This window comes from Camelus bactrianus, chromosome 20 (assembly GCF_048773025.1).
Source record: "Camelus bactrianus isolate YW-2024 breed Bactrian camel chromosome 20, ASM4877302v1, whole genome shotgun sequence".
Lineage (NCBI taxonomy): Eukaryota > Metazoa > Chordata > Mammalia > Artiodactyla > Camelidae > Camelus > Camelus bactrianus.
Genome location: NC_133558.1, coordinates 28466367 through 28484853, shown reverse-complemented (window position 1 = coordinate 28484853; position 18487 = coordinate 28466367). Strand labels below are relative to the sequence as shown.

At 56.1% G+C, this 18487-nt stretch overlaps 2 protein-coding genes across 4 annotated transcripts; both read left to right on the top strand.

Annotated features, from left to right (window-relative positions):
• The first annotated feature begins 10 nt into the window (after positions 1 to 10).
• Positions 11 to 3632, top strand: MRPL2 (mitochondrial ribosomal protein L2). Of its 3 annotated transcripts, XM_045509390.2 has the most exons (8): positions 12 to 292; positions 873 to 1183; positions 1412 to 1580; positions 2130 to 2271; positions 2384 to 2499; positions 2576 to 2686; positions 2980 to 3053; positions 3384 to 3632. In XM_045509390.2, exons 3-8 carry the CDS (start codon positions 1451 to 1453, stop codon positions 3594 to 3596), a joined length of 786 nt encoding a protein of 261 aa, XP_045365346.1. In that variant the 5' UTR covers positions 12 to 292; positions 873 to 1183; positions 1412 to 1450; the 3' UTR covers positions 3597 to 3632. The 3 variants fall into 3 exon arrangements, with proteins under 3 accessions (XP_010972075.1, XP_045365346.1, XP_010972074.1); XM_010973772.3 differs by lacking the exon at positions 873 to 1183 and having other exon boundaries at positions 15 to 292; XM_010973773.3 differs by lacking the exons at positions 873 to 1183; positions 2576 to 2686 and having other exon boundaries at positions 11 to 292.
• A 379-nt stretch (positions 3633 to 4011) lies between these two features.
• CUL7 (cullin 7) lies at positions 4012 to 17749 on the top strand. The gene is made up of 26 exons (XM_010973770.3): positions 4012 to 4332; positions 5160 to 5747; positions 6172 to 6323; positions 6464 to 6961; positions 7433 to 7571; positions 7671 to 7867; positions 8142 to 8370; positions 8929 to 9160; positions 9246 to 9351; positions 10328 to 10555; positions 10807 to 10897; positions 11000 to 11171; positions 11332 to 11437; positions 11743 to 11838; positions 12043 to 12218; positions 12536 to 12669; positions 12990 to 13172; positions 13377 to 13483; positions 13570 to 13752; positions 14873 to 15033; positions 15194 to 15410; positions 15523 to 15787; positions 16461 to 16606; positions 16713 to 16839; positions 16933 to 17138; positions 17357 to 17749. The coding sequence occupies exons 2-26, from the start codon at positions 5168 to 5170 to the stop codon at positions 17678 to 17680; spliced, it is 5055 nt and encodes a 1684-aa protein (XP_010972072.2). The 5' UTR covers positions 4012 to 4332; positions 5160 to 5167; the 3' UTR covers positions 17681 to 17749.
• Positions 17750 to 18487: the final 738 nt, after the last annotated feature.

The window sequence follows — 18487 nt, the reverse complement described above, 5'->3', positions numbered from 1 at the left end:
CCCCGGGATTGGCTCTGACCACGCGCAGGGAGGAAAGGAGTGTGTGTCCAACTTGGTCTTGGGTTCTCTGCTTGTCTCTCTTAAACGTCACGATGGAGCGACAGCACCGAGACCTGTTAGCGTCATCCAGCAGCGCCAGGCGGCCTGTCTAAAGGTGATGGTGGTGTGCTGAGCCCGACCGATTCTGGCCAAGCTCATGGCCCTGCGGGTACTGACCCGTGCTCTTGGCTCTCTGAGCCTGACGCCCCGGATCGCCGCTGTCCCCGACCCGAGCCTGCTACTGGCCACGCAGGTAATCCACCTTACCCGGAAATGAGGCTATTTCCGTTCAGGCTGCCGGAGAGGGCACCAGGAGATGGGAGTTGGGGGATGAGAGTCTGGTTAAGAGTCATGCCGGCCCGTGACCTTGGATAAACCACTCCCAGCCTCTGCTTTCTCCTTTGTAAGCACAGCTATCTCACAGGGTCGCTGGATTCCTCAGACGAGATATTGGAAATGAAAGTGCTTTACAGTCAAATATTGTACCGGTTTCAATAATAACTTACATTTTTTGAGTGTCTGTCATAAGCCAAGCATAAGTAACAGACGTTTTAAATCAATGAATTCCTTTCAACCACTCTATATTAACATTCCCACTTTACATGAGAAAACTGATATGCAGTCCAAGGTCATACACCAACTATAGGCAGTCTGGCTTCAAAGCCTGGGCTCTTAACCATTATTGTAACCATTAAGGATGAGTTACTACTGAGATTAGAGAATTCAGGGTAAGAGACCAAGAAAAAGAGTCTAACATGAAGACATCACAAGGTCCTTAGAGGGCAACTAAGTCACAGAAAAGAGAAGTTAAGTCTTACCTCTGGACCTTTCAGACTGATGGTTTGCAGATGCATGCTTAAAATTCAAAACCAAACCAATCTACTCTGTGAAATGCTGGAAATACAGCAGGGAACAAGACATAAATGATCTCGCTCCATTCATATCTGGAAAACTCAGAAACAATGCAACAAAATGGGCAAAAGGCATTGGTGCTGATGGTGGTACATGGATGTGTGGAACTTACCAGCCCTGGAGAAGGGAGTTGTTTAGGGAAGGAAAAGTTTCTTGGAGAAGGAGAGTTTTGAGCCAAATTTGGAAGAAGATGCACCAAGGGAGAACATTCCATTGAAGAAATACTTCAGAGGTGAGAGGATCAAATGAGGAGAGGTAATCAACACACATAAACCTTGATAAACATCCCATTCTGGCATCTGTGCAAGCTGTGAAGGCGGGTGGAGTTTTTGGGCAGCTGGTCTGGGGCAGTTCCAGGAGGAGGTAGGCTACAAGCTAAACTTTGTGCCCTCTCCCTTAGTTCTCTGAGGCTTCTCCTTCAATTAGCTTTCAAGTGAAAGAGATTTCTGTTTATCTCTAGGTGACAAATAATGTTCTCCTTCCGCTGCCCTCTGCCTCGATGTTGCTTCCCTGTCGCCCATTCCTTACCTCTGTGGCCCTTAGCGCTAAGTTTGTGTCCTGGAAGAGTCGTACCAAGTATACCATTATGCCAGTGAAGATGAGGAAGTCTGGGGGCCGAAACCACAAAGGTGAGAGCAAGGGCAAGATTTAAGCAGTAAAGGGGAAAAACATTGTAGGACCCGAAGCCTGTATTTTAATACAGGCAGAGAAATGTAATCAAAAAGCATTTATCAGACTCCTTCTGCATTCAGTATGTGCGTGAGAGTAAGAGAGTAGAATACAGACAACAGACAAGTGGTCCGTGTTCCCAAAGATAATCTAGGTAATTGAATTGGACATACTCAGGAAGTTCCATGACATTTTTCTTCACACCCGTCACAAATTTACAATGGTTGAAATTGAACATGAGTTACATGGCTCTCAGTAAACTTCCTGAGTAATTTGTAGAGATTTTATCTGAAAGTTTTATACAATTGCAGTATCATGTTTTTTACCAAGCTCCATGTATGTGTTCACCCCCACTTACCCCATTGTGTTGTGCAATTTTTTTTTTATCATTTCCTGCTAGTGTCATAATGTTGGGAAGCACTGCTCTCTGCTTAGGATGGGCCTGTTCCTAGTGCTGGGAACTGATTTGTCTGACCTGGGTCATATCCCCCGCACTGTCCTGACCACAGGCCAAATCCAAGTGCATGGTATTGGCGGGGGCCACAAGCAGCGTTATCGCATGATTGACTTTCTGCGGTTCCGACCCGAGCAGGAATCCAAGCCAGGACCCTTTGAGGAGAAGATCATCACCGTCCGCTATGATCCCTGTAGGCAAGTTTGGGATGTAGGGTCATGATGGTGTGGCTGAATGACTGCTCTGTGGCTTTTTAGAAGACGTGAGACTGCCTAGATGGTCTGCTTACCTGTTCCTCACTCTGAACAGGTCAGCAGATATAGCTCTGGTTGCTGGGGGTAACCGGAAACGCTGGATCATTGCCACAGAAAACATGCAGGCTGGAGATATAATCCTGAACTCTGACCACATAAGCCGAATGGCAGGTGAGAGATGGCCGCCAGATGTATGTGGGCTGGGAGGCTGCAAGGGTTCTGGTGCTGATGAAATTCTGTCTTTTAGTCGCTGCTCGGGAAGGGGATGCCCATCCTCTTGGGGCTTTGCCAGTGGGGACCCTCGTCAACAATGTGGAGAGTGAGCCAGGCCGGGGGGCCCAGTATATTAGAGCTGCAGGTATGAAAAAAGGAGCTGCTTGGGGGTCTTACAGTTTGGAAGGGCAAGGGGTACCTGTGGCCACAATTCTCTGAACGCATGGGCCCACATCTGGTCCACTGGCAAAGAAAAATGGGGAAAACAAGGACGAAGAGATGCTTGTGTTTTGCCCTAAAACCTTACATGTATCCTGCTTCAGGGTTTCTACTCCTGAAAGGCAAAGCTGGGACAGTGTGTGGGGTACAGCCCCTTGAAAATCTGCTCCCCACCTCCTCCTCTGAGGAGGGTGGCAAAGCTATTTCTCCCTTTCCCAGGAACCTGCGGTGTGCTGCTACGGAAGGTGAATGGGACGGCTATCATCCAGCTGCCATCCAAGAGACAGATGCAGGTGTGTGGGTGTGTGGGTGCAGGTGGGAGGGATCATCAAAGGAGGAATTTTTGGAATGTGCCTTTCCTGGCCTGGATAGCTCCCAGGTGTTTTATGTTAAGAACTGCCTGGAGCCAGGTCTGTCCTTTTCTGCCATGTGACTAGGCACGCTTGTCAGGCTGGCACCCTCAACTACTGCAGGACCTGCACTCAGATTCAATTGTGTTCTGCTTTTCCTGTCCTCTCTATTCTCTCGTTGAGTATAGGAAGCCGCTCAAGAGTCCAGGCCCTCAACAGTGTGAGGCTCTTTCTCCCCACAGTGCATTCTCCCCCATCTGCTTTCACTGTCAGGTGCTGGAAACGTGCATAGCAACAGTAGGCCGCGTATCCAACGTTGATCATAACAAACGGGTCATCGGCAAGGCCGGGCGGAACCGCTGGCTGGGCAAGAGGCCTAACAGCGGACGATGGCACCGCAAGGGGGGCTGGGCTGGCCGAAAGATTCGGCCGCTGCCCCCCATGAAGAGTTATGTGAAGCTGCCCTCAGCTGCTGCCCAAAGCTGATATCCCTGGACTCTAATAAAGTGGCCCCTATTTTCATTTGTTTCTGGTTTTTGGGGGGAGGGAAGATGGTACATACTGGGCTGGGGCGGGGGCAGACAGGAACAAACAACCGTGGAGGGGAAGGGAAGGAAAATAAATGGATCCAATGAATGGGGCAAAAACTGAGGCTGCCCCCCTTGCCTTGGTCCTTTTCTATGTAATGGAGGAGAGGAAAATAAATGACCTCCATGGTTTCTTCCAGTTCCGACTCTGGGAAGCCGGGAAGTCACTTCCGGTGGCAGGAGGTAGGGGGAGGGATGAAAAGGAAGAGGAAAGGGCGGCGCGGAGGAGGAGGTGCCGCGCGTCGCCGAGGTGGCACCTGCGGCTCCGCCCCGGCGCTCTCCCCGGGCCCCCAGCTTTCCGCTGGCCCTGGCGGAAATGAGCCGCAGCTCGGAGCGGGCGGGCGGCGCCGCTGCCTGGGGTCAGGCCCCGCCCTGCCCGGCCCCGGAGGCCGCAGACCCGCGCGCGGGCGGGGCGGTGACGGCTGCGCGGCCCCAGGGCGCTCGGTCCCTGCGCGCCACGCCCCCTGCTGCCGCCTGTCCAGCGGAGACACGCCCCCTCCCGCCTCTCCGCCTCGACCCCTTCGGGGGGCCCAGGCGGGGCCCAAATCTCCTCCAGCGCTGCCGCCATCGTCTGCGCCGCGTCCCTAGCTCGGCGAAGGACAGGCCTCGCGCCAGGACCCCCGTCGACTTCTGAGGTGGCCAGAGCCCCGTCGCGGCCCCCTGCCCCGAGCCCGTTTTCCTCCGCCCACTCGCCCACAGGGCCTCCCATCCCCCGTTCCACCGCGCCTCGGGATTCTGGCTTATCTGGCCTACCACCCTCCCCCACACCTTGACGCGCGCCCCGGTTTCTCGGGTCTTCCATCCCGGTCCCCCGAGCCTCGCTCCTGTTACTCATCGGGTCTCTTGTGCACCCTGTTCGGGGCCTCGCGTCGCCCCCACCGTCCTTGCTGCTCCAGTACCACCAGTCTTTGGCGCCTCCAGCCTTCCAGCCCATGGCTCTCAGCACCCTGCCTCCACCACCCAGGTCTCTGGGTCTTTTGCCTCTGCAGACTCACTCCGTTGCTTCAACCATTGGACCTAACAGCCCTTCCCATACACACTCGGAGTCTCAATCCCCAGCCGTCCAATACATAACAGGCCTCTGGGCTTCGCGTACCCTCTTTTCCCAGGTCTGCTGCAGCCTCTCCCAGGGCTCTGGGATTCACTTTAATTCCAAGGCTGCCCTGCCCCCCACCGCCCCCTTCCCACTGCTCCAGATGAACTCACTCCATGCTGCATGCAGGGCCTTGGACCCTCCTTTTAGCCTCCAGATTTTGAGTTCTTTCAGCACAAACACCCCAGCTTTCCTCTCCTTAGGCCTGGCCCCACCCAGCCTGCAGCAGGCAACTCCTGGGCCCTGAGTTTTACCCTACCCAGCCTGACAGCTGTTGCCACATTTGCTGCCCTAACTCCTGGGTGTCCTTGATTGTCTGACCTTCTCTCTCACTTTAGCTTGCCTGTTCTCTTTTCCTTGTGTTCCCAGGTGCCAGGATGGTGGGGGAACTCCGATACAGGGAATTCAGAGTGCCCCTGGGGCCAGGCTTGCACGCCTATCCCGATGAGCTGATCCGCCAGCGTGTGGGCCATGATGGGCACCCTGAGTACCAGATCCGCTGGCTCATCCTCAGGCGCGGGGATGATGGGGAAGGGGGCTCCAACCAAGTGGACTGCAAGGCTGAGCACATCCTGCTATGGATGTCCAATGACGAAATCTATGCCAACTGCCACAAGATGCTGGGCGAGGATGGCCAGGTTATCGGGCCCTCCCAGGAGTCAGCAGCGGAGGCTGGCTCCCTGGACAAATCTGTGCTAGGGGAGATGGAAACCGATGTGAAGTCTCTTATTCAGAGGGCCCTTCGGCAGCTGGAGGAATGTGTGGGCACTGTTCCTCCTGCTCCTCTGCTTCACACTGTCCACGTGCTCAGTGCCTATGCCAGCATTGAGCCCCTCACGGGGGTCTTCAAAGACCCAAGAGTTCTGGACTTGCTCATGCACATGCTGAGTAGTCCCGATTATCAAATTCGCTGGAGCGCAGGCCGGATGATACAAGCCCTGGCCTCCCATGATGCTGGTGAGGGGCAGGGTGGGGAGGAAGGGGGAGCAGGAGAGGGGCTGTGTCAGTTTAGGGTCTCACAGGGCACTGGGGATCTCTGATCTCATCAGTACACAAATGATTCTGTTGCCCTTCTCTTAGGATTGGAAGGAAAGGAGGTGGGAGGGTGAGTGGACATCTCTGCAGAAAGAGGAGACTGAATCCTCAAGGACCTCATATTAATGGTCTTTCTATGCAAAATAAGAGTCTAGACTGGTTACTTATAAGATAATAGTAGTTAAGAATAAGACAGTAAGCTTTGGCTTTTGAAGCAAATCAGCAAATCATGTCATTCTTAGTGTGTGGTGGTAAAAGGCTTGGACTGAGAGGGTCCAGGGTCCAGGAGAGATGCCTGGGACAGGCGACGTTAGGGAGCTGTTACTGATTGGTGTGTGGGTTACAGGGACCCGGACCCAGATCCTTCTGTCACTGAGCCGGCAAGAGGCCATTGAGAAACACCTGGATTTTGACAGCCGCTGTGCCCTGCTGGCCCTGTTCGCACAGGCCACGCTCTCTGAACACCCCATGTCTTTTGAGGGCATTCACCTGCCACAGGTATTCTGTGGGGAGTGTTGGGAGGGAGCTGTGGACAAAATCTAAGAACCAGGCGTTTGCACCTGTCCACAGAGGACAGTGTGGAGAGAGGGGCTAAAACTGGGACAGGGTGGACTTAGGCCAAAGACTGTGTCCTACAGGTCCCAGGAAGGCTGCTCTTCTCCCTGGTGAAACGCTATTTGCATGTCACATCCCTCCTGGATCAGTTGAATGACAGCGCTGCAGAACCAGGAGCCCAGAACTCTGCTCCCGAGGAGCTGAGTGCGGAGAGAGGCCGGCTGGAGCTGGAGTTCAGCATGGCCATGGGCACCCTGATCTCAGAGCTGGTGCAGGCCATGCGCTGGGACTGGGCCTCAAGCAGACAGGGGCCTGCGGCCCGGCCCTCCTGTTCCATCTTCCAGCCCCAGCTGGCAGACGCAGGCCCAGGGCTCCCACCTGCCCAGGCCCCTGCCTCCCTCAGGAGGTCAAGGCGATTTCGCCCTCGCTCTGAGTTTGCAAGTGGCAATACCTACGCCTTGTACGTGAGGGACACGCTGCAGCCGGGGATGCGAGTGCGGATGCTGGATGATTATGAGGAGATCAGTGCTGGGGACGAGGGCGAGTTCCGGCAGAGCAACAATGGCGTGCCCCCTGTGCAGGTGAGCCAGTGTGCGGTGGGGGTACACCATTGGGGGGGTCTGTCTCAGATGGGGAATATCTGGGGAGCCACTCAAAGAGAAAACCTTCAGTAAGCTTGGGTTGGTAAAAGGGGGTCAGCAACTGAGAGTGGGGCCCATTGGCAGGCTGAGAAAATCTGCCTTTAGGAGACTCAGAGGTCTGGAAGACTCACTCCCAGGAAGAGACTGATCTATCAAGACTTTCCCAAAGGTCAAGTTGAGGAAGACAGCGTGGTTAAGGCCAGGACGAGTGTAGGGGCATAAGACATCAAGGACAGGCCATTTGGGGAAGGCGTCCTTTGTGTGCATGCACATGTTCTCCATATGCCATATGTTTTGTTCTTCGGAGGTTTTTCCAGACCTGGCCAGGTGGGCACCCTGAGGACTGCATGTTATCATCCTTGGGCCACTGCTTGTCATCCCTTTCCCTCTCTTTTTTCCCATATCACCCAGGTGTTGTGGGAGTCGACAGGCCGCACTTATTGGGTCCACTGGCACATGCTGGAGATTCTGGGCTTTGAGGAAGACATTGAGGACGCGGTTGAGGCTGATGAGTACCAGGGGACAGTGATCAGTGGAGCCGTGGGTGTAGGTGAGCCCAGAGAGGAAGCAGGGGTCAGCTCTGAGTAGACGAGCTGCGGTCTGGCGGGTGGGCAGTGACATCTCTGGGCCTCACAACCCATCTCCACAGCCCTGCCCTCTTGGCGGTGGAAGCCCATGACAGAGCTCTACGCCATGCCCTACGTGCTGCCTGAGGATGAGGACGCCGAGGAGAGTGAACACCTGAGCCAGGCCGAGTGGTGGGAGCTCCTCTTCTTTATCAAGAAGCTGGATGGACCCGACCATCAGGAGGTTCTCCAGATCCTCCAGGAGAACCTGGATGGGGAGGTAGGGCCAGGAGACACAGAAGCTGGGGGGCTGCCATGTGATGGAGCAATTGGAGCACTTGCACTTGGGATGGGAAAGGGAGGTCAATACCTTAAAGAGCTTCAGGGAAGGGGTCTAGAATGTTTGGAGGTGTTGGCAAGCTGTTTGGGAGGAGCCAGCCATGAAAGGTTCAGGATGTAGAAGGTGTATGCAGAGATCCCTTCCCCTGGCAAGTGCCTTTGGAGCCTCTGGGCCAGCAGAGCTGCCTGCAGTGAGAGCTTCTCCCTAATGACAGATTCTGGATGACGAGATGCTTGCTGAGCTGGCCGTGCCCCTGGAGTTGGCCCAGGACCTGCTGCTGGCTCTGCCACAGAGACTCGATGACAGCGCTCTCAGGGACCTGCTCAACTGCCGTGTCTACAGGAAATATGGTCCTGAGGCCCTGGCAGGGCAGCCAGCCTACCCATCCCTGCTGGAAGCCCAGGCCCAGCCCCAGGAATCAGCAGCCACAGCCAGAGTGGAAGGTGGGGGAGCTAAACAGACAGCAGCTCTGCAGACTGGCCTCTAGGAGAGCACTAGCCCAGGAGAGATACCTGTGCTGATTTTTGTGCAGTCCCCCCTGGAAGAGATGGCACCTTAAAGAGAACCTGAAATTTAGAGATAAATGGCGAATTGGAGAGGCAGACACTGTGCTGCCTCCAAAGAATAAAGGAGGGTGTAAAGTCAAAATATTGCAGGAGACTTGAATCCTTGAAAGCCCTTGTTGAATTGTTTCTATGATAGAGAAAAGAAGATTTCTGCATGCTTCTAGAAGTAGGGAAATGCTCTGTTGTTTGCAGATGGGAGGCTCCTCTGCCATTTTAAGAATGAAAAATAAAAATTTGTCGTGGAGCTGTCGCATAAGTACATTGAGATGCTATGACATTCCCCAAGCCTAACTTTTAGGTGGACAAAAATAATGAAAAACATTTTTAGAAGAAATTAGGAAATAAGATCAAGAGTTATAAGTCTTGTCTCTCCTTTTCTGATCCTTCACATCTCATTGGCTTACTCTTGTGACCTCCCCATTTCTGTTGCTAAAGAAGCTCCAACTCAGTGCCCGGACACTCCCCTGCAGCAGCTGGTGGAGGGTTATGGTCTGGCTGGGAAAATCTGCCTGGATCTGGAGCAAGCCTTCAGCTCAGAGGGGGCCCGGGAGACCGACGTCAAGCCACTCCTGCTGCAGCTGCAGCGGCAGCCCCAGCCCTTCCTAGCGCTGATGCGGAGCTTGGACACTCCAGCAGCCAACAAGGCCCTGCACCTGGCGGTTCTGAGGTGAGGGGGTGGCGAGAGGCAGGGTTGGGCAGAGGGGTCTCTGAGGCTGGCTGTACATCTCTCTCCTCCCGCCCCCTGCTCCCAGAATCCTGATGCAGCTGGTGGACTTTCCTGAGGCACTGCTGCTCCCGTGGCACGAGGCCATGGATGCCTGCATGGCCTGCCTGCGGTCCCCAGACACTGGCCGAGAGGTACCCCTGCCCTTCTCTGGGGAGATGCTGAGAGGGACAGGATGCCAGGCAGCTTCTGGCAGGGCAGAGCCCCCTGGGCGGGGCTGTGGAAGGCTCTGTGGAGCCTTTGTGCTTTTGGTTTAGGTTTGTTTTTAAAATGGAATTTTATTTTTAAAAATAGGTCATACATTCACACAGTTCACCAATCAAAACAACATAACAAGATATACACTGAAAATTCAGCTCCCACCTGAGTCCCTGTTCTCCCAATGTCCTCCACATGCCCCACATTGGCTATTACTTGTGTTAATTTATGTATCCTTATTGTGTTTTGTTACACAAATAAGTAAACCCAAAGGTGGGATCTAATTTGCCATCTCCTTCATCACATAATAGATTATATCTGTATTACATTAAGAGTCTCAATGGTTCCTGTTTGGCTGGACCTGTGGAGGGAAGGGGGATGGAGGAGGCAGAGGGGACCATCACATCCCAGAGTTCCCTGCTATGGAGTGATCCTGGGCCACAGAAGTCTTGGGAAGGGGCCAGAGAACTAGGGTCACAGTGGCAGTGGGTGTCAGCAGCACACAGCTTTGGCTGTTACCCAGATTTGAGCTCTGTGATGGGCTTACTGAATGTCCACACACACATCTAGTCCCTCTTGCCCCCCTCATCAGGTGTCTTTGCTTGGGGCCTGAGCATCTCAAAACACAACCCCACAGCTGGTTCTTAGGACAGCTGGGCCTATAAAGAAACAACCAGGGATGCCCCCTGCACCTGCTGCCGGCGTAATCAGTAGTGGAGAACCCCTGGGTGGGAGGGCACCTCCTGCCTCTTCCATTTCAGTCTGTTTGGTTCTCTGGTTCCACCAAGCCCTCGTGTCTCCGCATCCTGCCTCGATTTTACCTCCTTTCGCTCATTGATTGCAGTAGCCCCGGCACTCAGCACACAGTGGGTGTATAGTCAGTGACTTGTGTCCATCCCGTCCCCATCACAGGTGCTCCAGGAGCTGATCCTCTTCCTGCACCGCCTGGCCTCGGTGAGCAGGGACTATGCTGTGGTGCTGAATCAGCTGGGAGCGCGAGATGCCATCTCCAAGGCCCTGGAAAAGCACCTGGGAAAGCTGGAGCTGGCACAGGAGCTGAGGGACATGGTGTTCAAGTGTGAGAAGCATGCCCACCTCTACCGGAAACTCACCACCAACATCCTGGGAGGCTGTATCCAGGTCAGGAGGAAGGGCAAGGAGAAGCCTGTGGGTTCACAGCTGGGTAAGAATATGACCCAAGCAGTGGCAGGAAAGGGGGGCTGTTTCTGAAGTTGGGAAGGCAGGTGAGTCCAGTGAGCCTGGAGGCATTTGTTCTCCTCCCCCTTCCCTGTCTGGTCCTGCCGTGCCAGTGTTAGAGACAGTCCCACTGCTGCTGGGTTTCTTTTGCATGTGTGTTTCCGAGCCCCTCCCCCCCCGCTGTCCTGCTGCAGATGGTGCTGGGCCAGATTGAGGACCACCGACGAACCCACCGCCCCATCAACATCCCCTTCTTCGATGTGTTCCTCAGATACCTGTGTCAGGGTTCGTGCCTGTCCCCACGTTACCCCGCATCTCCACACCCCCGTCTGTTTTCTCTCCACACCTACCAGGCTGTGACCTCCATCCCTCCTCCCTTGCCCACAGGCTCCAGTGTGGAAGTGAAGGAGGACAAGTGCTGGGAGAAGGTGGAGGTGTCCTCCAACCCGCACCGGGCCAGCAAGCTGACCGACCGCAACCCCAAGACCTACTGGGAGTCCAACGGCAGCGCGGGTTCCCACTCCATCACCTTGCACATGCACCAGGGCGTCCTTGTCAGGTAATCCGCTCCATGCATGTTTAGCCACACGCCCATGCTTTCTCTTGACTTCCCTGTTTGTCTTGGGGAAGCACCCCCACCCCCCGAACATGACCCTTGGCCGTGTCTGTAAGGACATGACTAGATGTGGTCCCTATTGGTTCCTCTGCCCCACTCGCAGGCAGCTGACTCTGCTGGTGGCTGGTGAAGACTCGAGCTACATGCCAGCCAGGGTGGTGGTGGTCGGGGGCGACAGCACCGCATCCCTTAACACAGAACTCAACTCGGTAGGGAAACTCGTCCCATGCCTTTAGCTACCCCCACAGGATCCAACCTCCTGCCCAGACCCCTAAATGCCTATATTTCTCCCTGTCTTGACCCCATAGAAGGTCAAGTCCATCCTTGTGCCCATGTGATGACATTAGGCCCTGAGCAGTGAGGGTGGCATTAGAACCTCCCTCCCCAGTCAGGACCCCACACACCCCAGGGCTAGAGGAGGGAGGGGCACAGCGAGCGGACAGCAGCAGACCCTGCTGCTTTCAGCACTCCCATCTACACACATGGAGGTGACAGCACTCTCTGCCCCCACCAGGTGAACGTGATGCCCTCTGCCAGCCGGGTGATCCTCCTGGAGAACCTGACCCGCTTCTGGCCCATCATCCAGATCCGCATAAAGCGCTGCCAGCAGGTGGGGCTGGGGGCTGGGGCTGAGGGCCAGGACGGGGTGCGGCCCCTGGGCCTGGACCTCTGCGCCCTGTAACTTGCGGATCTTGGGCCAGGGCTTCAACCTGGGTCATGGGCAGCTCCAGGAGTGGGGCCCCAGGGTGTGGCCCACCCAGCCAGTTTGGACGAGGATGTGGGGCTGGTGGCAATGGTCCTGTGTGCATTGCAGGGCGGCATCGACACGCGCATTCGGGGGTTGGAGGTCCTAGGCCCCAAGCCCACGTTCTGGCCGGTGTTCCGGGAGCAGCTGTGTCGCCATACACGCCTCTTCTACATGGTTCGGGCGCAGGCGTGGAGCCAGGACATAGCAGAGGACCGCAGGAGCCTCCTACACCTGAGCTCTAGGTGTGTGTGAGCGTGTGTGTGCCTGTGTGTGCCAGAGGTCAGGGCATTACAGAGGGCTGCTGGGCGGCTTCTCTGGAGGGTTATCATGTTTGGGTTGGGGCTGGAATGTTCTGCAGTTTGTGGGGGAGAAGAAAGGGCAAGAGAAAGAAGTTTCTGCAGTGGGCTGGGAATGGGGTGAGCCAGTGAACCAGGGGGGTTGTGATGTCCCAAGGGAGGATCTGGCTGTTCCTGGGGTAACCTGCATCTTAGGCTGGGTGCACACTGGGGTCACTTAGGCCTCCAGCCCCAACACCTTCCTCCTCGGTCCTCCTCCCCAGACTCAACGGGGCTCTGCGCCAGGAGCAGAATTTTGCCGATCACTTCCTCCCTGACCATGAAGCCGCCCAAGCACTGGGCAAGACCTGCTGGGAGGCCCTGGTCAGCCCCCTGGTGCAGAACATCACCTCCCCCGGTAACCGAGCCCGGCCCCCTTTACCATCCCATTGCTCAGCCCCACTTACCAGCCCCTTCTTGCTCTACTCTAGAGCCACCTGGGTTGTGCTTTTGGCCCTTTTGGCACCTGCGTTCATTTGGTCCCCCCAAGACCCCTTCTCACAGTTGAGGGGCCCCCCTTTCCCATGTCTCCCGGTTGCCAGCCAACACCACAAGGTCAGGAGGGGCCTTGCTACCTCCCTTCCCGTATTGTTCTGTCCCACGCTCTTTCCCTGCGCTCCCTCCAGCCCACTGCCCTGCAGACACGCCTTGCCTTGGCTTGTTCTTCCCATCTCCCAGATGAGGATGGCGTCAGCCCCCTGGGCTGGCTGCTGGACCAGTACCTGGAGTGTCGGGAGGCTGCCCACAACCCTCAGAGCCGTGCAGCTGCCTTCTCCTCGCGGGTGCGCCGCCTCACCCACCTGTTGGTGCACGTGGAGCCCTGCGAGGTGCCCCCTCCGGTGGCGGCTGCTCCTCCGCCCAGTGAGTACTGGGGGTTCAGGCTGGAGCTGGGCATTTCCCCAAGCCCCTGACTTGCATACTAGTCTGTCCCTCTCACCCTCTCCTCCCTACGTGCTCAGCCTGTTCCTGTACCCCCACCCATCATGTCTGGTGGCAGCAGGTCAGGAAAGGCCCCCCAGCTCAGGGGCTGCCCCTGCCTCCCTCTGCTCCTTCCCGTCTCCACAGAGGGCAGAAACAGAAGCCACGACTGGAGCTCCCTGGCCACCCGGGGGCTTCCCAGCAGCATCATGAGAAACTTGACCCGCTGCTGGTTGGCAGTGGTGGAAGAGCAGGTGGGCGGGGGAGGCGGGGCGGAACCCGGCATGTGGCCTGTGGGGTTGCCCTTCACTCCTTCACTCCACCCCTTCCCTCCCTCCAGGTGAACCGGTTTCTGACCTCACACTGGCGGGATGATGACTTCGTGCCCCGCTACTGCGAACACTTTAATAATCTGCAGAAGTCGAGCTCCGAGCTGTTTGGGCCACGGGCAGCCTTCTTGCTGGCGCTGCAGAACGGCTGTGCGGCTGCCCTGCTGAAGCTCCCCTTCCTCAGAGCTGCCCACGTAAGCCTCCTGCCCTCCCCTCACCCTGGGCTTCACCCTGCACACTCCCCTCCCCACATCCTCAAATTGGCCCAGCCTTCCATGCCCACTCAGCGAGGAGCATGTTCTGGTATAGAACCACATTATTGAAAATTCAAAATAAAGGGAAAAAAAATGACCCACTTTGTACTGTCCTAACATATCTCGGCAAACTTTCTTATATTTGTGTGTCTGATTTCACACGGTTTACTCATGAGTAGCGAAAATGCTTGATCCTCTTTTCTTCTGACCCTTACATTAAAAACCATTTTCAGTGTTGCTATTTGTCCTCACTTTTAAATTTTTACATAAATTCCATCTAATGGATGTACTGTAACTTACTCCACCACTCCCATCATTCCACAAATATTTAATAAGCGCTTAAAATGTGTCAGGCCCTGTGATAAGAGCTGAAGACAGATGAAGTCCCCTAGGGAAGATGCACAGTTAAGCAAATGACAAACTGAAATGCTGTAACGCCTGGGTAAGCGGAGAACAGCGACTGGGAGCTGGAAGCACGGCTGCTCGTGTTCCAGTAACATTGTGGTGTGACCATCTCTGCACATAAGTTACAAGCACACCTAGTTTTACTGCTCTTCACTATATCTTGCTTTGCAGATAACGCTTTTTTTTTTTTTTTTTTAATGAATTGAAGGTTCGTGGCAACCCTGCATTGTCAGGAGATGGTCAGCATTTTTTAACAATAAAGCATTGTTCAGTTAAAGTGTATACACTGTTTTTTAGGCAGAATGCTTATTTCACACTTAATAGACTACAATATAATGTAAACATACTTTTATATGCACTGGGAAACCAAAAAATTCATGTGACTTGCTTTATTGCAGCAACCCTCCTCCCACTGCTTCCTGCAATATCTTCGAGGTGTGCCTGTATTTCCTCACGTTAAATTGTTGTTGTGTCGAATGTGAAAAAATACTTTTCATCACTGTTAATATTCTTAACATGCACAGTTGTTAATGACTTTTTAAAAGAGTTTTATAAAACTGTTGACCGGTTGATGAAGCTGCTGGCCACTCATGTCTCCTTCCCCAGACCCTCCCCTAATCCCACTCACCTGATCTGTGCTCTCCCCATTGCCCAGGTGAGCGAGCAGTTTGCCCGGCACATCGACCAGCGGATCCAGGGCAGCCGGATCGGTGGGGCCCGGGGGATGGAGATGCTGGCTCAGTTGCAGCGATGCCTGGAGACCGTCCTGATCTTCTCTGGCCTGGAGATAGCCACCACTTTTGAGCATTATTACCAGTGAGTAACACGAGGAAGTGGGAGGTGGGGGGAGGCAGTTTGATGGGCAGGGCCAGCTCTCGGGCCTGGGAGGCTGGGGTACTGGCAAGCGGGAGTCACGGCGCGGGCAGCAGTGCTGAGCGCCTGCACTGAGGCTGGGCCCGGGCTGTGCGTGCTGCAGGCACTACATGGCGGACCGTCTCCTGGGCGTGGGCTCGAGCTGGCTGGAGGGGGCCGTGCTGGAGCAGATCGGCCTCTGCTTCCCCAACCGCCTCCCCCAGCAGATGTTGCGGAGCCTGAGCACCTCGGAGGAGCTGCAGCGCCAGTTCCACGTCTACCAGCTCCAGCGGCTCGATCAGGAACTCCTGAAGCTGGAGGACACTGAGAAGAAAATACAGGTGGGTGCTGGGGAAGGGACTCAGCAAGTGGGAGGGGAGGTGGCAGAAAGAGAGGCACGGGGCAGCCCCGAGGAGCCCACTGGCTTCGGGGCACGCTGTATGCGGTCTCCAGGTGGGCCACGAGGCCAGCGGCAGGGCCCACAAGAGACAGAACGGAGAGGAAGGTGAGGAAGCTGCAGCTGTGGCCGCCACGGCGGAGGACGAGGACGAGGACGAGGACCTCTACTATGAAGGGGCAATGCCAGAAGTGTCTGTGCTTGTCCTGTCACCACGCTGCTGGCCCACAGCCTCCATCTGCCACACGCTCAACCCCAGAACCTGCCTGCCTGCCTACCTGAGGGGCACCTTGAACCGATACTCCAACTTCTACAACAAGAGTGAGCAGCTGGGCAGAGGGAACTGGGGGCTGGGAAGAGGATAGGACACTGGGAAAGACCCTGAGCTTAGGGGTGGCCCCTGCGGTGGGCAGCCTTGATGGGGTGGATTTGAGAAGAAAGGGCAGGCGCCTGGGTGGGGCTGCAGAACCCGACTCCCAGACTGTTGCCTTTTCTGTCTGTAAAATAAGACCCCTCTTTATAGGTGGTGGGGAGGACGGGGGGCAGGAGGCATCTGAGGCCACCAGAAAGGGCTTTCCCTCAGTGGTAGGTGTCTGGCTCCTGGTCAGTCACTGTAACCTAAGCTCCCCAAGGGGGGATGATCCTGAGACTCAGACCCTGCCCTCAGGGAGCGCCTGCAGTAGCGGGGGAGACGTCGTTTCCAGTTTGATAAGACCCCAGTCCTTCCTCATTTCACGGTCTTGTCTCCCTTAAAAAAATGGGGACTACTCGAAGGCACTGATCACAGCCTGCCCGGCACAGGGTGGACTCCCAGATACCTGAGGCTTACCCAGGAGGTAGACACAGAGAAGGCCAAGCTCTGGAAGCTCAAACCAGGAACCACAGCATCCATAAATGCTGGGCCCCACACTCTGCAGATTAGTGGGGACAAAGATCAAACCATGGTGTGTCCTCACCAGCCCCTGGCTCCCTCCTCCTCCCTGACACTCCTCAGGTCAGAGCTGCCCTGCACTAGAGCGTGGCCCTCAGAGGCGACTGCAGTGGACGTGGCTGGGCCGGGCTGAGCTGCAGTTTGGGGACCAGACTCTGCATGTGTCCACTGTGCAGATGTGGCTGCTGCTGCAGCTCAACGAGCTGAAGGTTGCCCAGCCCCTCGTGCCTTCGCGCCCTCTCCCGCCTGGTCTCTCCTCTTCCCTCCCTGCACTCTCTCCACTGGGGGCCCTGATGCTTCCCTTTCCTTCCTAAGGCCGTCTCTTTGGAGAGCCTGGTGGCGCTCTCGGGGCTGTCTCCAGACATGCTGAATCAGGCGATAGGGCCTCTCACCTCTTCTAGGGGCCCTCTGGACCTTCATGAGCCAAAGGATGTCCCAGGAGGTTTGTACTTGGGGCACTGGGGCTTCTACTCTGCTCTAAGCCTGGGCCAGCCTCCTCGTGGGTCCCCATCCAAGTGACCGGTGTTTATTTCAGGGGTGCTCAAGATTCGAGATGGCAGCGAGGAGCCAAGGCCGCGGAGGGGCAACGTGTGGCTCATCCCAGCTCAGACGTACCTGAAAGCTGAGGACGAAGAGGGTCGGAACTTGGAGAGGAGACGGAACCTTCTTAACTGCCTCATCGTCCGAATCCTCAAGGCCCATGGGGACGAGGGGCTGCACATCGACCAGCTTGTCTGCCTGGTAGGTGGGGGTGAGGGGGCTGAGGGGGGCCGTCCACAGGAGGAGATGGATCCACATTTGAAGCCTCTGGCTCAGTGTGGAGCCTGTGGGTGGGTGAGGAGTGAGGCTGCGGTGTGCCCCAGGTCCTCACTGTCCTGGCAGCGTGTGCTTGGACCGGAAGCTGTTGGGGGAAGCTGGGCACCTCTGACCTATTGTTTCCCCTCCCTGCTCCACACCAGGTGCTGGAAGCTTGGCAGAAGGGACCGTGTCCTCCCAGGGGCTTGGTCAGCAGCCTCGGCAGGGGGGCCGCCTGCAGCAGTGCTGATGTCCTCTCCTGCGTCCTGCACCTCCTGGGCAAGGGCACGGTGAGACGCCAGGACGACCGGCCCCAGATGCTGTCCTACGCAGTCCCTGTGACTGTGATGGAGCCTCACACCGAACCCCTAAACCCGAGCTCCTCGGGCCCCAACCCACCCCTCACCTTCCACACCCTACAGATTCGCTCGCGGGGCGTGCCCTATGCCTCCTGCACCGGCACCCAGAGCTTTGCTACCTTTCGGTAACTCTGGAGGCGCGGCCAGGGCTAGGTAGGGCCAGGGCTTTCTACAGAATAAAATGCAGGAGTTTGATTCCTTGACCTGTGTGGTGACTGCTAGGGATCTGACAAGGGCAGGGGGCTTTCCTGACTGACAGGGAAGAGCCCTCTGTTCTGAGGCTGCATCATGCCTGCTAGGAGCCACTCAGGGTGAGGATGGCAGCCTGAGGAGAAGGGCAGAGGGAGTCGGGTAGGACTGTGCATCCCCCTCTGGGCAGGGGGATTAAGTAGACTCCGCGGATGGGCCTTCTCAGAAGTGCTTTCACCAGGAAGGCTGGGGACTCAAGCCCACCTTGCCACGAGCTGGACAGCTTGTAACTTACGCACATCATCAAGCAAGGCTGTTTTCCTTGTTTGTGGAAGTGGAGCAGTCACTGTGAGAGTCTGACGAGTACCAAGTGTGGGAGCATTTGACACAGTGAAAGCTTTGCCCCTGAGTCCCTCTTGCTGCCATGTTCAGCAGTGAGTGCAGTGCACGGCACCTCCCCGAGGTTAGACTGAGGGGGATGGTGAGGTAAGGGACCCTTGCAGCCACCGCGCGCACCCAGGACCTTAACGTGTGTCCCACTCAGAAGCTCTAGGATCTGGGTTGGAAGCCGACCTAGAAGGAACTGCAACCTTCATGGACTCCTCCTCCCTTCACTCTGCCTCCACCAGTCCCAGAGCCTTGCCTGCAAGCTGCACACTGTCCCCAAAGCTGGACCCCAACTAGCCTGAGGCAGGCCTCTGCCACTGTGAGGGGTTTGCTCTGTGCTACTATGATTGGCTCACCTGG

Bases quoted from the DNA above. Each gene is read 5' to 3' on its own strand.
- MRPL2 (XM_010973772.3), top strand. From the start codon at position 197: ATGGCCCTGCGGGTACTGACCCGTGCTCTTGGCTCTCTGAGCCTGACG. The intron at 1,581-2,129 runs GTGAGAGCAAGG...TCCTGACCACAG, and splicing joins TGGGGGCCGAAACCACAAAG to GCCAAATCCAAGTGCATGGT. The intron at 3,054-3,383 runs GTGTGTGGGTGT...TTTCACTGTCAG, and splicing joins CATCCAAGAGACAGATGCAG to GTGCTGGAAACGTGCATAGC.
- CUL7 (XM_010973770.3), top strand. From the start codon at position 5,168: ATGGTGGGGGAACTCCGATACAGGGAATTCAGAGTGCCCCTGGGGCCA. The intron at 15,034-15,193 runs GTGAGTAACACG...TGCGTGCTGCAG, and splicing joins ACTTTTGAGCATTATTACCA to GCACTACATGGCGGACCGTC. The intron at 15,788-16,460 runs GTGAGCAGCTGG...GACACTCCTCAG, and splicing joins CTCCAACTTCTACAACAAGA to GTCAGAGCTGCCCTGCACTA.